Genomic DNA, 16,531 nt, shown 5'->3' with positions numbered 1-16,531 from the left:
TGGAGCTGTGGGAGTGGACGGGGCTTGGTATGTGGGCGGAGCCTCTACAGTCGCTGAAGCAGTTCCATGGAACTGGTCAGTGACGCTGATTGATGACATCATCAGGCCACCGGTCCCGGTTAGTCAGGCTGAGGACGACTAACCGGGACCAGTAAACCGAACGTCACAGATCAGTGGAATGACCCTTTAAATCACTGTGTGTTCAGGTACAGGTGGACTCACCTGAGCTGTGGAGTAACAGGAAGCTTTGCAGCTGCTTGTGGTGCCACTGACACACCTGAGAGGCTCCCGCTGACGGGCTGATCTGCATCAACACGTCAGGACGTCAGGTAACCATGAGCAACCACAAGTACGTTTCCACCAGGTCCACAGGTCTCTGACTGAGCTTTCACACACTTAGTTGATTTGTTTGAATCTGGTTAGGGTGTGTGTGTGCGTGTGTGTGTGTACTTTGGCAGGTGTTTAAATCTTTGACAGATGTGACACGATGAAACATCAAATCAAAGTCGTACATGTCTTCTTCATGGTTCCTGGAGGGAGGAGGTCCTGAGGTGGTCACACACACACACAGTATGAAAGGAGAATCAAAATCTCTGTGATTCCATCACTAACATCATACTGAAAAATACAAACTACACCTTCTATACATTTGATTTTAACAGTTAGTCCTTTGGGGCAGTTCTGTCGAACTGCCCCAAAGGACGAGGGATGATGTAAAACAACCAGGACTAACTCTGTAAATCCAGTGCTCAGACCAGTACTCACTGGTTGTGCATCACCTGTTGTGTGCACAATAACTTTCTGCACCAAATTCTGCTTTGAAGATTCCCAATGAGAAACGTAAGCTGACACAGATCAGGTGTAAAGCTGAGGCCCTCAGTGTCAGACGCCACAGAGGGAGGAGCCTGTGAAAGCACGGGGGGGCGTGACCAGTCATGGTGGATGGCACACTGTTGTTCCAGGTGTTGAACATGAAACGTGTTTTTATTCCACAGTTTAAGTTACAATCAAAGTGAAAGAAGAAAAATAGATCACAGATTCATCAGAGATGTTTATATCAGCTGACAGTTTACAAAAATACTTTGCTTTAGTTTAAACTTCAAGTATCTACCCACAACAACAAGGTCCAGGATCAACTGGTCTGAAAAACTGAGTCCAAGTCTGACCAGTTTAATTCAGCTTAAACCAGTCTGAACCAGTTTTAAACCAGTACCACTGTGATTCAGAATGTGATCCAGTTTAGTCTCTGATCCAGATCAGCCTGGAGAACATGCTGGACTGAGCCAATATGAAGAACTGACTGATGAACGTTCAGTTCATCAGAGACGGTGAAACCTTTACATTACTCAGCTTTACATTCGGACAAGGAAACGTTTACTCAGCGCATCGCCAGGACGCTTCGCTGGAAACAGTCAAACTTTATCCACAGCTCCGAGAACTTCACTAATCATCCACTTTATCTCTGTCTTCAGTGTGGAGTCCCTCAGGGAGGCGTTCAGGAGCCTCTGTTCTTTCCATTAAACCTCACAGAAAATTCAAAGGAACATTTTAACATGAGTTGATCTCTGTCCCGTCCTCAGTCAGATGGAGATCAGTCTCCTGTCAGAGCATAGTTCAGATGCGTCCAGGACGTGTTCATGTCACACGAATCGTTCACGTCTGTGTGAGACACATCTGATTCCAGCTCGTTTGAAAGGCCGTCGATGCTGCGCTGCTGCTGCTGTAGTGTCTCTGATTCTCCACCATCAGTTTTGGGACGTAATCGCACGTTTTCAGATTCTGAATTAGAACCGGAGGACGGATGTGAACTGTTTCTGTCCCGGACCAGGACTTGAAGCTGATATCCAGCTTCTCCTCAGACTGTGGGACTCTTTCTTTAATCGTCCTCCAGCGCGTCCTCCCATTGAAACCAGATGAAATGCTTGAGGACTGACATTACAGCACAGACGGATCTTTACAGTATTTACAGTCTCAGGTTTTGTGGCAGCTCGTCCACACAGCGTATTTGGAATTTCTTCAGCAGTGGAGTCGACTTCATTTCACCTCAGAACTGTGTTCTCAGTGTCCTCGCACTGCAGAGCGTAGAGACGTCCAAACGTCCCTCTGAACTGGAAAATAAAGACGATTCGTTTACACAGAAATACCAACTGTTATACAGGAGCAGGTAATTACAGCACATACAGCGCTCTAGGTAGTTTCACACTTCAGTTTGTAAATGAATGAAAATAAATAGCTTCATTAATGAGAAGAATGAAGTCTCAGAGCTGATGTTCAGACCAGGAAATAATCTCAGGTTCCTGTTTTCATCCGTCACCCGCAGCAAAGTGGACGTGACCTTGGTGCAAATAGCGCATCTGTAAACATCAAACAAGTTGGTTATTCTTATAGTTCCATCAGTTTTTGACTGAAGTGGAGGAACGAGGAGGAGTTCAGAGGAAGCATCAGGAACTTTACGTGATTTTAACCCAGAAAACTTCCCGTGGCTGAGCAGAGGAACCTGAGAGCTGCACCAACAACGGTTCAACTTTAACCTTCAGGAGCGACGGCGACAGAAAAATCTTTTCAGCTCATGAAATAAATGATGTGCAGATTCGCTTCAGTCCACAGATGTTTGTTGAAAACAGTGGATTTTCATTTTCTACGTCTGAGCTGTAGTTGCTCGTTCTACCTGAGCAGCACCTGGGCTGGACAGGTGTTACAGTTTAGTGCCTGTTCTTTAAATGTGAGATTAGTCCCTAAACCAAGGAGTCAAACATTTAACTGTCAGCTGTAAAGTTTATTTACCTCTTCATGCTTGTTGCTCGTGTATGTTTACTTATTTATTCACATTTTCTTCTGTGTTGTTTTGAATTTGTCCAGCTGTCCACATCTCAGCCTTCTTCTAACTAAATGAACAGTGCAGGTGACGTCTGCTTCACGGGAAGAAGAAACATGAACTGAGGACTGGAACGTTTCTCTCTGTGAAATTTGTTTTACATTTTTGCTTTTTGGTTTTTTACTTGACAGTGACGACAGGTCACAGTTTGTCTAATTTGTGATTTGTTGGGTGTGCAGAGTCAGAGGCAGGTGGGAAAACCAGCTCAGCTCGGTGCTTGTTAGTCTGGGTCAGCGATGGGTCAGGGAGTCTAAAATCCTCAGTTCTTACACGAACAGGTAACCAGTCTAAAGTGGCTACAACAGGTAACGTGACTCCAGATCTTAGATCTGATTAAATAATTAAATAAGTTTCGACAGTCAAACACCTACAGGAACTTCAGGATGTCCAGTTACTTTTGTCATAGCAACCTCTAGATCTAGAAAAGAAACGAATCTGAACCTCAGAACCAGAAATTATATTCAAATCACATTTAAATCTGATTTTACTAAAATCCAACTGAGCCATTCTCTCATTTTCATTAAATCCTTGTACGTGCAGCCCTCCATAAACACCAGGATGTGGTTTTAAACGTGTCAGAGTTCGTCAGTGAGGTGCTGACAGGATGCAGAAGCTTCACAGTAACAGGTTCCTGCAGCTACCCATCATGCCTTGCTCAAACGCTTCCTGTCATCAGTCCCCATTGGATTCGATGACTTTCTCAGCCAAGATCTCCTGGAAGGTGGAGAGCTGCTTCATCTGCTCTGTCTGCATCGAGTGTCTCCTCATCAGCTTCTTCTTCATCTTGAAGTCCGGGCCCCGTTTGGGTGAGGCCGGGGCCACTGGAACCAAGATCTTGGGTCCGGAGTGGACCGGGGAGGTGGCCTTGCCATTAGCCCGGATGTCGGGGATAGGTCTCTGGGGGTTGATGTTGAGTGGTGGCAGGAAGCCGGGCCTGGTGTGGGAGATGTGGTCCAGCAAGAGAGTCCCAGAGCCCCTGCGCTCCAGGAGCCCCGGGGGACGCCGGCGCATGGTGATGGGGGACACGGAGTTGGGGATGTTCTCCAGAGACTCCCTGGAGGAGCTCGTAACCAGGGACAGGGGGGAGGCGTTGTACCTCCGCCGCTCCACAGACACTCGACCAGAGTCTGGAGAGCCGGGGATGGACTCAGGGCAGAGGTGAGTGTCTGACTCGTAGTGTTCCATCCGGGTCAGTTTGGGGTGAGTCAAGGTCCGGGCTGTAACTGTCCCAGGTCCTCCAGCATTCTCCTGGGATTCTGGGGCTGTGTTCCTGCGGTACAGAGTCTGGTGCTGTTGGACTTTATCAGCCCAAGAGCCAGCGAGGGCTGCACAGTCCTCAGAGCAGGAGCGGTCGATGAGTTTGGGGGAGCAGGGGTCGTGGGTCTCGATGCTGTGTCGCCGTGACAGTAGAGGTCTCACTGGTTCCGTGATGGCCAGCCCATTAATCTCAGTGATCATCCTGCTGAGTTCGCAGCTGCCCTCCTCCTCCAGACCTCCGTCCACCCGGTCCTGGGGAACCCCACTCAGCACCGAGGGTGCCACCAGGCCCCAGGGCTCAGAGTTCAGCCTCTTCAGCAGCTTGCGAGGTGGTGGTCTCTTCTCACCTGGAAGTCGAGCTGAAGGCAAAGGTAAAGCTGAGGTAAGAGCGAAGCTGAATATGCCCTCATCGTCTTTGCTCTTGTCTCCAGCTGGTGAAGCGGTGCCTATCTCTACCTCAGAGGGAGACATGCAGGCTGGAGACAGCTTGTCCACAATGCCTGGGGAGGGGGGGGAGTTGAGGTACTGTTTGGTCTTCTTGGTGCCTGATGGAGACGTATCAGTGGTGATGATGATCACCTCCTTGCCTTTGGCTTTGCAGGCATCCAGCAGGACCTGCAGGGTGTCGCGGTCCCCCTTGTTGATAGCGTGGACGAGGGCGGAGGAGCCAGAGTAGTCTTTGAGGCTGGGATCAGCTCCGTTCTCCAGCAGCAGTGACACCACCTCCTTCCCTGCCTGCTCAGCACAGGCGTGCATCAGTGCTGTCCTCCCGCTCTTATCAGGGATGTTCGGGTCAGCACCTTTCTCCAGCAGGTACCGGACCATCCTCTGCCGGGTCTGCGGGTCATCGTAGCTCGCCAAGCAGGCCGCTGAGACGGGGGTCTCTCCGCGCTCATTGCCCTCATTGATGTAGGCACCACCCTCCAGCAGCAGGCGGGTCAACCTCAACTTCCCCTGGAAGACGGCTTTGAGGAGGGCATTTCCCTCGGTCTGCAGGGGTCCTCCATCTCCCATGATCCCTTGTCTCACCTCAGACCTCCTGACCACTGCAACCTAGCTCAATGCTGACCAGCCATACTCCATGAGAAGTCACATGACCTGCAAGAGAAACACAATGAGGTCACTTCACCTGTCAACAGCCAATCATGATGCAACAGGTAGAAATGCTGGTATGTGATTGTCCTGCTGTGACCTGTGGACACTTCACTTGAAAACCAGGTGCACAGCTAAGAACAGACCGACTGCAGCCGTGGGATCCTGAACATGACGACTGACCTCAGAGTTTAATCTCCTCCTCTGGTCTCTAATCCAACATGATCATCAGGTGTTTGCTCACAATTACTAAACCTGTCTGAACCTGCAGGTGCACAGTGACATCACTGAAGAGTCACAGGACGAACATGAGCCGTACGTCCCTGAACCGGAGATCATGGCCAGTGTTCACATTCAGACTGTATGAGGTGATGATGATGATGATGAAGGTTAAAGGGTAGCAGGTCCAGGTCTGACCAAATCCAGATCTGTCGAAACTAAAACTACACCGACGACACATTTGTTCAAAGCTGCAGCTTCGCTCAGCGTTGGAGTCCGATCCTCATTAACTGATCATTTGATTTGTGACTGTTTTATCAGCTGATGGAGACGAAGACGGAGACGAAGATGGAGACGAAGACGGAGACGAGTTCACAGGAGGAAAAGGTGTGTAACGTGAAACAAGCAGCTACAGACTGATTCAGTGGAGTATTGATATATGTAGCACACACAGGTGTTATTATCACCTGTCATTATCCTGCTGAATGACAACAGACAGTGTTTGTGTTTCAGTGTGAGAGCGAACAGATGGACACACTCACGCAGACACACACACACACACACACGGCTGGACTCTGGACCTGTCGGCTGGTTTTATAGTTAGAAACAGAATCGACTGGTTAAACACTGATTCCACAGAATGAAGCTGACACAGTGATCTGAGTGAACAGTGTGTCTGCACCCAGCTGCTGCTGCTGCTGTTGTTGTTGTTGTAGTAAAACAGAGTAAATCTGAACAGATCTCTGCTTTTAGTAAAACACACTTGGTCCTACATTTCCCATAATGCACCTGGACAGTGTTTCTCATTAGAGCCTCCACTGCCCAATGACATGGACAGTGAACACCCCTGTATCTGTGTCCATTCAGTCCAACTGTCCCAGTAACAGCAGCTGAATCAGCTGTGATCAGCTCCTGTCTGCAGTGGCCCATGGATGGACAGACACGTCTCACTGGATCACTGTGACACTGAAGGACACTTAAAAACAGCAGGATTGTGAATGAAGTTCTGTAGGATGGACATCAGAGATGATGATATGCTGAGGAAGTGAAGTCACACTACATCAGATCAGCGTGTGGTTCAGGTCTGTGGGTTCAGGTCTGACTCAGGACTCTGAGGACAGAGGACATGTCTGATTGCAGCTGTAAAGACATTAATAATAAACAGATTTTGGTCCAGATTCTCTGCAGGTTTTTGGTTGGAAGAGTCAGAACAAACGTCCTGATGAGATGGCGACTGATGAAAGATCAAACAGCAGGAGTGCTGAGTGTGTGAACAGCAGAGCACGGTGCGGTCGCTCTGTTCCTCTGTAACACCATCATATCTACTGTCAACGTCACATCTTAACCTGAAAACGAACTAGAATCTAAAACTGATAAAAAGCTGCAGGAGTTAAAGGAAGGAGGACGAGGAGGAGGAGCAGGATGAGGAGGCCTGTGCATCAACCGGCTCATCAGATCACAGCAATGATTTCTTTACCTTCAGTCTGAACCTGAGCTTCAGTTTGAAAATCCGCCATATTTCAGAGCAGGTTCTGAACTGTGCGCGCGCACACGCACACGCACACACACACACACACACACACACACACACAGACAGCTTAATGCCTCTGCTGCTGCCGGTGCTGTCTGCTCAGTGACGTGATGATGATGATGGTGGTGATGAAGGTGTGGAGGAATGCAGCTCACAGCTCAGACTCTGATTCTCTACGTCGGTCCGCCGCTCTGACGCAGTCACTTCTATATTTACACACCGGTTGCGAAGTTAACGGCAGAAGCGCGCGTGTGTGTGTCTGTACTTCTTCTTCTATCTTTGTGGGGACCAGTCTGAGTTATAGACCGTACGCAGTGAGGACATGTCTGGTCCTCACTGTCTCAGAGGACAGTCTGCGGTTCCAGACCTGGTTTCAGGTTCGGATCCGGTTGTGATCCGAGCGTCCTCACAACTCATGTAAGACAAGGATGTGTGTGTGTGTTTGCTGCATCATCATCATCATCAAACCGACACTTTTCCGCGGATATCTGGTTAGAATCACACACACACACACACACACACACACACCGGGAGCATCCGTTAACACCCGCTCCGTTTGCAGCTGGTGATGATGGAGGGATAGTGGAGGTGGAGGAGTGAGTGAGTGAGCGCTGATGGAGGTGAAGATGATGATGATGAAGGAGGAAACAGGAAAACATGCGGAGCGTTTTTCTGTTCTTACCGCCGAGCTGAAGAAGCAGCATCATCTTCATCATCCGACCGACCGTTACCGACGGTTACCGACTGTCTACTGACTGACGGCGGTGCTGCAACGTCACTCCTCCTCCTCCTCGCTTCCTCTTCCTCCTCCGAGTCTGTGCGGCCAGAGGCGTCGCGAGCAGATTCACGGCCGCCCCGCCCCCTCACCCCCCCCCCCCCCCCCGGAAAAAAAACATGAGGAGATTTTAATGTTAATAAAAATAAAAATAATATGAAGAGACCTGATCTGAAAATACTGACCCACACACACACACACTAACACACACACACACCTGTGAGCTGCACCGGCTCAGACTGACCTCACTTCATATAAAGGAGATGGGCTAAATATTAGGAACACGTGTCAGTGTATCCCAGGATGCAATCTGGTCCTGGGTCTCTCACTCTGTGTTTAAATGTCACGTCAGAGCCTCCGTGTTACGTCACAGCTGAAAACAGGAATTTCACATGTTAATGTTCATGTGTAAACACGTCAGTAAGTCAGTGCTGTCAACATGTAAACATGTGGCACATGTCAAATCAAATCAAAGTTATTGTTGTTTTGAGTTGAACTGACAAAAATAAAATACTGCAAACACACACACACACACACACAGGCTGTTACTACTATGGAAACACAGTTTCTATGGCAACTGATGTACTGGATTCCTGCAGAAGCGTTCCCAGGGCTACACACACACACACACACACACACAGTAACAGGATGGTGGAGGGTTTTGCTGATGTAGTGACTGTTTGACTTCAGCCTGCAGCAGCTCACAGTACAGGTGGAGGTGGTGTGTGTGTGTGTGAATGTGTGTGTGTGAAGAAGATTCTCCAATAAAAATCAGACAGAGATAAAAAAGAAATGTCATAAACTCAAACACACACATCTGATTAATGATCTGATGTTTGGTACTTCCTGTCACATGATCTGAATCTGATCAAATTTAACCCTCAACTCTACAAACTGCAGAGGTCAAAGGTTGCAGACACACAGAGTCAATGACCTCCACTGTATTTACAGACTCTGAGTCAGCCAATCAGATGAGAGCACAGTCTCAGTGTCTGACTTGTTGCCGTCTTCGTCTTCTTCTTCTTCTTGAATCTCTGCGGCTGAACGATGCACACCAAAGGAAATTCCTGGTAAGACCCCCCCCCTCCTTTTATTTTGAAATTTTCCTGTTTCTGGTCTCTGAGGCTGACCTCAGGTCAGATTCTGATTCTGTCTGCTGACGCAGTGACTGAACCAAGCAGCAGTCGAACTGATCCGGTCTCAGGTTCAAGTATAAATGAGACTAGTCCAGCATCTGCAGGACTCGTCTCTTCCTTCACGTGTCCCTGACTCTGAGCTCAGGGACCAACTTTCAAAACCCTCCATGAAGACAGAGACGTTTCAGCTCCTGAGTAAAAGGTTAAACCAACGTTTGTGCTGCATCGCACAAAACTGTGTTGATTTGTTTCTAATAGACACAACATAAAATGTTTGTTTATCTTTGATAGCAAACACAAACAAATGCAGACTGATTTCCTTCGGTTGTTGGTCTTCTTAAAACTTTTTACGGTTTCTTAAGTAAAAATCTGCTCTCAGGTCAGTTTGTGAGTCTGTTTGTGTCTTTGTCTCCTGTGAAGATAAAAACCTGCAGCAGCAGCTTTCAGTCTGTTAATCATCTCTTCATTCACACACAGTGAACTCGCTTCGGTGACCACCTGGTTCTCTGCACCTCTCCGTCTGCTTGCTTTGACAACACACTCAGGATGTCCACAGCTCTTTATTCTTTGGGTCCTAAATGTCCCATCTGTGTCCACAGTTCACTTCAGCAGAATTTTGTTGGACAGCACAAACTGAACCGAAACAGCAGAACAGCGGAGCAGCTCTTTACCTTTGCAAGGTCTCGTGTGGGATCATGGGAGTTTGCACGTGCTTTGTGGACATGGATTGGGTCTCTCAGGGGAACTTTTGGGGTTAGTGTGGGAACCCGGGGTTCCAGGGCTGTTACTGATCACCTTCCAGCCCTCAAAGACAAACCAGAGCGAGAGCTGTGTCTGTGTTTTTGGCAGGAAGTCAAACATGTTTGTGGTGTGTGCAGCTGGTAGCACGGCCCGAAGCAGACCCAGAACCTGCCGGAGTGTCTCCTCTGGCCTGGGAACGTCTCGGGATCCTGCAGGACGCGCTGGAAAACGATGCAGGGGAGAGGGACCCGACCCCCGCGACCCGACCCCCGCACCCTCACCCTGGACTAACGGGTCATTTTACTGTCCCCATGTGGTTTAATATGGAGAAGACTCACTGATTTGATCGATCAGTGATCAGAGAATGTGTGTGTGTTACATAGAGCAGGTATTCCCAACACATTTTAAATGAGGCAGCTGAGCCCTGTGACATAAACCCTGACTCGGTATCACACAGACAGAGACCACCACTGCTTTATTCTACATCTTATTTCTGGAAACAGGTTGAATCTCATCTGACTTTTTATGACTCATAAAAAATAAACTGTTGATGTTTGATTCACGGTGCTGTTCATGTTCCTCTGCCCCCACCCCCCCAGCTGCTGCTCCTTTGAGGACTACAAACTAACTACTGAGTGGCTACTGAACCAGACGAGTCACCGCCCGAAGGTGGCAGTGATCTGTGGCTCAGGACTTGGTCTGCTTGCAGACGGAGCCGCCAACAAACAGACCTTCAGGTACCAGGACATCCCCAACTTCCCTGTTAGCACAGGTGAGTTTAACACGCCCTCAACACTCCAGGCAGTCTGCCCACACCTGAAGGGTCAGGGAGGACAGGTGGTTTTAAGGAGGAGTGAAGGAGGCGATCTACTTTAAAGTAGAGAAATCACCTCAACAGAGGTAAACGGAGATTTAACAAACCTTCACAACAGCAGGAGCGATAACAAACCCACGAACACGAGTGGCCCTGATCATGACATTACAGAGGTTAAATACCTGAGACTCCTCACCGGAAGCCTCTTGGGTGAGAGGTTAATGTGAAGCCTGTCCATGAGTCCAGTTGCCCTCGACTCAACTCTCCTTGAACAAGTAGCAGCTGACTGAGTTTTGAATGAAAGAATATTTTTTACTTTCCTTTCTGAGGATTATTTGAAGGTTATTTTGTCAAAAATGTCAAACGTCAAAGTTTGAGACGTGTTCAGGATCTTATCTTTGGTACAGCTACTCATATGGAATCTTTCTTTATCTGTCTGATGTACTGTCCCTGTGTCTCTGTCTTAGTCCCAGGTCATGAGGGCTGCCTGGTCTTTGGGACGATCAAGGACACCCCTTGCGTCTTCATGCAGGGTCATTTCCACCTGTATGAAGGTTACTCCCTCTGCCAGGTGAGTCCTCATCACTCCTGCTAACAGGACACTGCCCTGAAGCCTGACTGTCCAGGATCAGTCATTGTCCACTGTCTCTATGAAAGACTTCCTCAGCAGCATGACAACTGTCTCGAATCTCTGTCTCCTGCCTCATATCTCTTCCTGACAGGGCCATATCAGACAAGTCCCACAGTCGGCAGGTCAAATGTCAACTATAACCATGAAACCAAGGGCCTCCTGAACCTTAACCTGGACAGACGCTGTTTGACCCAACCTGTCTCCCGACTGGTTTTAGAGTCAGGCCGGTTTCTGCCGAGGCGGGACTGATTCCTGGCCTGATCTGAGATCAGATTTCTGTTAGAAACTGTAGGAAGCACAGTGTTAGTATCACGACAGAGAAGCCTCAGATGTGTCGTTGCATCGTACAGTTGGACAAAGTGACACCACCATTGTCTCTTTCTATCATTTGCTCAGGAAGCTGTTGTCTTTTTTTTGATTGTCACTGGACAAATTGACTGGATGTCCAGTGTTTACATTCAGTGTGAGCTCCATGTCATAGTCGGTCAGCTGACCTGTGCTCTGTGGGTATAAAGCTGTCTGGTTCTGGACTAGACTCGGCCCAAGATCAGGATCTTAGAGGAGAACCGGTGCTTTTTCATGCTTTTACGCTCTTTCAGATCACTGCTGTCAGCTGAAGTGATCCGGATCCTCCTTGATGCCTTCTTGTGCAGGAGGAGACACAGAACTGGAGGGAATATGTCTCCCATGAGACAGATCTGCTCACCTGTCTGTACCTCTGTTTCTGTACTTGTCTCAGGTGACGTTCCCTGTGAGAATCTTTAAGCTGATGGGGGTGGAGTCTGTGCTGGTGACAAACGCCTCAGGAGGAATCTGTCCAGACTTTAAGGTCGGTGACATCATGATCATCAAGGACCACATCAACCTGCCGGGATTCGCTGGACAGCACCCGCTGTGTGGACCCAACGACGAGCGGTGAGACAGTCTCTCTGACTGTATGTCTCTCTGACAATATCTGTCTGTCTGACCGTCTGTCTATCTCTCTGACCGTCTGTCTGTCTCTCTGACCATATGTCTGTCTGACTGTCTCTCCGACCATCTATCTATAGTTTTGGGATCAGGTTTCCGTGCATGTCGGATGCCTACAGTAAGGATCTGAGGCGGTTGGCGTTGGACGTTGGGTCTGAGCTCGGCTGCAGTGATTTCATCAGAGAGGGTGTGTACTGCATGGTGAGCGGACCAAACTTTGAAACCATCGCTGAGGCCAGAATGCTGCTGATCCTGGGCTGTGACTCTGTGGGTAAGACAAGCACAGAGACAGACAGACAGACACTGTGTCTTCAGTGATTGGCCATTTGAAGGGAAACCCTCCCACCAGCCACATTAATAATCAATGAGTGGTAATGAGCCGTAATGAGTCGGTGGGTCAGGGATCCTGTCTTCAAGAATGTTTGTTCAATGGGTCTTTGAGAAAAGCCAAAGGCCTGTGAGGAGATCATTGGGGTCCTGGTGAAGTTTCAGGGGTTCCTCGAGGAAGTTCTAGGGGTCACTGGGGAAGTTTTATGGATCCTTGAAGAGGTTCAGGGACTCCGGGAGGGATTTCTCTGGACCTTTTAGATAGATACATACTTTATTCATCCCCAAGGGGAAATTCACAGATTCCAGCAGTATCCACCAACTTAAGATAAAAAGGCAATAAATACAATAAAAGCACAGAAAGCAAAATTAACAAAAATTCAAAGTGTGGTACAAAGCAGCAGAGTGTATCATGGTGTATCAACAGTGTGAAGAGCAGATTCCCCTACATGAGCACGAACTCCTGCTGTTCCAGCAGGAACCAGAACATCGGCCGGTTCTCCTCAAATGATGAGACAGAGTGGAACCCTGCAGCTCAGCAAACTGCTAAATACAATCAGGACAGAGAATGAAGTCATGTGACCCATCTCCTGCTGTGTTTACTCTGATTCACCAGCAGTGTTCACCTGCCACCTCATTTTACTCAGTTGGTTTATTTGTTGCGGTGGAATTACAGAAGGTAAACAAAAACGACAATGAGACGAAGATCAGAATCTTACTGTGAAAGTAACTGATCAGGTCATTGAATGCATCCTCACTCACATTCTACGTCCTTTCGTCTCTTCAGGAATGAGTGCCGTTCCTGAAGTGACAGTGGCGAAACACTGTGGACTCAGAGTTCTTGGTCTGTCCCTCATCACCAATAAGGTCAGTTTTTAAAATGACACCATGTGAGGGTGATCTGATGTGACGCTGTGGCCAAAAAAAACAACACTAAAAAACATGAAACTGAAATTTCTGGCAGAGATTTGACTTTCAAACGTTGTGCTGTCACGTGGTTGTGTGATGCCGCTGACACACCTGTGTCATGCTGCAGGTGTCTCTGGACTACAGTCGGGAGGAGAAGGTGAACCATGAAGAGGTTCTTCAGACCAGTAAAATGAGGGCAGAGGTTCTGCAGAAACTGGTCACCACACTGATCTGTCGCTGCCAGCAGCAAAGCATCAACACTGACTGAATATAACACACGTCTGAGTCCACGTCTCAGTCCACGTCTGTAGAACTGTGTATGAGCTGTATGTTCAGGTGTTTTCAGAGTAAAGTGCAGTTAAATGAGTCTGTAATCTATGTCGTATGTTTCTGCTGCTGATGTGTTTCAGCTGTGAACTGAATTCTCATAAAAACAAAAGATTAAACACAGGTTTACTCCTGAGAGCGTCAGCCTGCCCTGTGTCCTGGTCACCATCCCATCGCTCTATCTCCTATGCTTCTTCAGATGTCCACGATCGTCCAGGATTGTCCCTGGGACGATCGTGGTCATTGCCCCTTTGCATAGCCTGGCTGCCATAGTGTTAACAGCAAAAAACAAAGTCCCAAGCACTCAGTATGGGATCCCCACCCCACCCATCCATCCATCTACCTCACTTATAATTACTACTGTCACAGACACAGGCACCCAGAATATACAAAAAAATCAAAAATATGAAAACTCAAGCTTTACCGTAGAAAAATAAATACTATAAACAACAACAACAACAAAAAACAATATACACAGTTTGAGCAGTGTATACAGTGCTGACCTGAGTATGTTGTCAGTCTGAGCTGCACTTCAACTATTGTACAATGTTCTTTTGATAAACTCTGCAAATGTGGAATATCTGGAGACTCAAAGGGAAATATCATCACTGTTGATCAGTCAATCAAATTTTATTTGTATAGAGGTTAATTCCGTATTTATTTCTTTACAGGTGACTGACAGGACCTGAGAGGATGGCTCTCCAGGTAACTGATTCCATGGTCCAATAACATCCTGGTTATTGGTGGTTTCATACGTTAATTTCCAGCTTATTATGCTTTGAAACGTTATTAACCAGATCGTTTACATTTTTCTTGTTAATATCCAGATTACAGATGTTTCTTTCCACATTACTGATAAACTTCGGTATTCACTTAAAGGTTATTTATTGTCGTGGTTAATGTCACAGTTACGTGTCGCCAGAAAAACTAAGGACACCGTTTTTATTTTGAAGTCCTTATATTGGACTCCGAACGGAAGTGTTAGTGTTGTTGGCGGAACAAGAACTAGCTTAGCAAACAGGGCTAACCTGACGATGGAGCGATGGCTGCCGACATCAGTCTCACGGTACCTTTTAAAGTTCATTTGTTTCTCTGATTCTCTCTGTTATTTGATAGTTCGGGTCTTTATTGATCTTACTGCCGAACCTCGCGCCACAAACCCACGCGCAACGAAACAACTATTGCGCCTGCTCAGTTGCTCAGACGGTGTTAGCTTTGCTAACGTTGCAGTCTGCTAATGTTGTTGTGCTGGCAGCTAACGAAGCTAACGGACGCTCAGGGGAGGCTGAGGATGAAGCGGGCTGCACGCGGACGCACAGATATTAATAATATTTCATCCTCGTGCGTCCACAGATTTTTGGCGCTGCAGTAAGTTATTTTAAACACGATGTTTCTGGTTCGTGTCTGAGCCACAGGAAGTCAGAAGGACATTTACTCGAGTACTGAACTTCTCAGATCCTTGGGTTTATACTTTCTGTTCCACAGCTTTAGTTAACTGATAATATAACAGACCTTTGTACTATAAGACATTGTTTGTAATCCAATCAGCTGATGCTGTCGAACCTCAGGGAATCACATGTCAATAACCTGATCGACCACAGCAGTATTTCTACTGTCATACTGGAACTACGTTCTGCCTGTAATGGACACACTGCTGCATTGGTTCTTTTACTGAAGTGAACAATGTGAATACTTGCACCTCTGATCTTACCTGGGACAGTGGAGACAGGTGGAGACAGGTGGAGAGACAGGAGCAGTTACCTCCGCTGGTGGTGCCGGATCAGGGGGAGGTGTAACCACAACGTTTTTGTTGATGAAACAAACGTTGTTCTCTTTGTTGTATGTTTTAAGGGTTAGGGAGGATGTCAGTCAAGGAGGAGTTCAGGGTGCAGGTCCACACATCAGAGCCAATCAGAGGCAGAGTGGGGCGGGTCTTAGCAGAATGCAGGTAGGGAAAAAATGACCCGACACACAGACCTGCTAAACGTCAGACACCAGCGCAGCCAATCAAAATGGTTTTGTGTACCTCACAGGTTTTTGGTCACACCAAAATGGCGGGACTCTGGAGCACCGTGACAGTCCGAGCGTCTGTGCTGCTTTACAGACACGTCACAGAGTCCTGTCTGTGATCACAGTAACATGTCTGTTATAATCACCTGTATGGATGAGGGAGGTATTGATCACCTCGCTGTGTTTCAGAGTACCGACAGAAGGCGTCCTGCAGGAGAGGAGGTTTGTCCTGTACGGTTCAAATCTTTGAGGACGGACGGACAGAGAAGCGTCTTCGGATGGGACAGGAAGTCACAGACGGTCACGCCTCGCACAGGAAGTTCCTCTGAGAACAGAACACCTGTGTCAGGTGACACAGGTGTGTCACCTGAGCAAAAGTTGAGGTGTTCACCTGAGGGGGGCGGGCCCAGGTGTTCGTCTGTAACACCTGAGCTGTCTACCTCCACGGCTGGGGGGATGTTGGACGCAGATGCCGTTGCCATGGAGACCAGCGAGTCCAGTGAGGATGAACTGGGACGACTGGACATCGACCTGGACAGGAAGTCCAAACAGCACAACCTGACTTCCAGCAATGTCCGCACCATCCTGCACGTGAGCAGTTCACACACACACACACACACACACACGTCACATGTCACCGTGTGTTGGGGCTGTGTGATGCGACCAAAACCTCGTTTCCAGATGTTGATGCACGCCGTTGCTCGTTGCTCTTCCTTGTTCTCAGCTCTGTAAGCTGAAGCCGTGTCTCTGACAGAGCGGCAGCCTTCACCTCCTCCATGTGCTGCGGTTTATTTCGAGCATCCTTCTCTAATTCAGCGTCTCGCTCGTAGACTCGTCCGTGTCAGTTTCCTGCTTGGGATCAAACTTTTCTCATCCTGACGTCGCAGCAGCAGCTCCTCCTCCTCCTCCTCCTCCTCC

General features: G+C 48.1%; 3 protein-coding genes across 10 annotated transcripts in view; 2 read left to right on the top strand and 1 right to left on the bottom strand.

The window, feature by feature from the left end:
• Nucleotides 1-976: 976 nt before the first annotated feature.
• LOC121185445 (ankyrin repeat domain-containing protein 34A) lies at nucleotides 977-15,386 on the bottom strand. 2 transcript variants are annotated; one of them, XM_041043548.1, is made up of 2 exons: nucleotides 15,315-15,386; nucleotides 977-5,230 (listed from the first exon to the last, which is right to left on the bottom strand). In XM_041043548.1, the coding sequence occupies exon 2, from the start codon at nucleotides 5,144-5,146 to the stop codon at nucleotides 3,548-3,550; it is 1,599 nt and encodes a 532-aa protein (XP_040899482.1). In that variant the 5' UTR covers nucleotides 5,147-5,230; nucleotides 15,315-15,386; the 3' UTR covers nucleotides 977-3,547. The 2 variants fall into 2 exon arrangements, with proteins under 2 accessions (XP_040899482.1, XP_040899481.1); XM_041043547.1 differs by lacking the exon at nucleotides 15,315-15,386 and adding an exon at nucleotides 7,657-7,738.
• pnp4b (purine nucleoside phosphorylase 4b) lies at nucleotides 8,712-14,298 on the top strand. 3 transcript variants are annotated; one of them, XR_005894364.1, is made up of 8 exons: nucleotides 8,712-8,819; nucleotides 10,226-10,398; nucleotides 10,908-11,011; nucleotides 11,811-11,986; nucleotides 12,121-12,311; nucleotides 13,155-13,234; nucleotides 13,404-13,602; nucleotides 14,275-14,298. XR_005894364.1 is itself a non-coding variant. In XM_041043550.1 (8 exons), the coding sequence occupies exons 1-7, from the start codon at nucleotides 8,797-8,799 to the stop codon at nucleotides 13,542-13,544; spliced, it is 888 nt and encodes a 295-aa protein (XP_040899484.1). In that variant the 5' UTR covers nucleotides 8,712-8,796; the 3' UTR covers nucleotides 13,545-13,593; nucleotides 14,275-14,297. The 3 variants fall into 3 exon arrangements, 2 of the variants coding, with proteins under 2 accessions (XP_040899484.1, XP_040899483.1); XM_041043550.1 differs by having other exon boundaries at nucleotides 13,404-13,593; nucleotides 14,275-14,297; XM_041043549.1 differs by lacking the exon at nucleotides 14,275-14,298 and having other exon boundaries at nucleotides 13,404-13,737.
• gon4lb (gon-4 like b) overlaps nucleotides 14,288-16,531 on the top strand; it is a 17,122-nt gene continuing 14,878 nt past the window's right edge. For 3 of the 5 annotated variants that reach the window (XM_041043543.1, XM_041043545.1, XM_041043541.1), the window contains exons 1-3: nucleotides 14,616-14,669; nucleotides 15,455-15,551; nucleotides 15,803-16,204. In XM_041043543.1, the coding sequence (XP_040899477.1) occupies nucleotides 14,638-14,669; nucleotides 15,455-15,551; nucleotides 15,803-16,204 (531 nt within the window). In that variant the 5' untranslated portion in view covers nucleotides 14,616-14,637. Of the gene's footprint in view, nucleotides 14,309-14,597; nucleotides 14,670-15,454; nucleotides 15,552-15,802; nucleotides 16,205-16,531 lie in introns of those variants that run through there. The other 2 variants (XM_041043546.1, XM_041043544.1) reach the window with 2 other exon arrangements.

Source organism: Toxotes jaculatrix, chromosome 8, assembly GCF_017976425.1.
Source record: "Toxotes jaculatrix isolate fToxJac2 chromosome 8, fToxJac2.pri, whole genome shotgun sequence".
Taxonomy (NCBI): Eukaryota; Metazoa; Chordata; class Actinopteri; family Toxotidae; genus Toxotes; species Toxotes jaculatrix.
The sequence above is the reverse complement of the archived record's forward strand: the minus strand, read 5'-3'. Positions and strand labels throughout refer to the sequence as shown.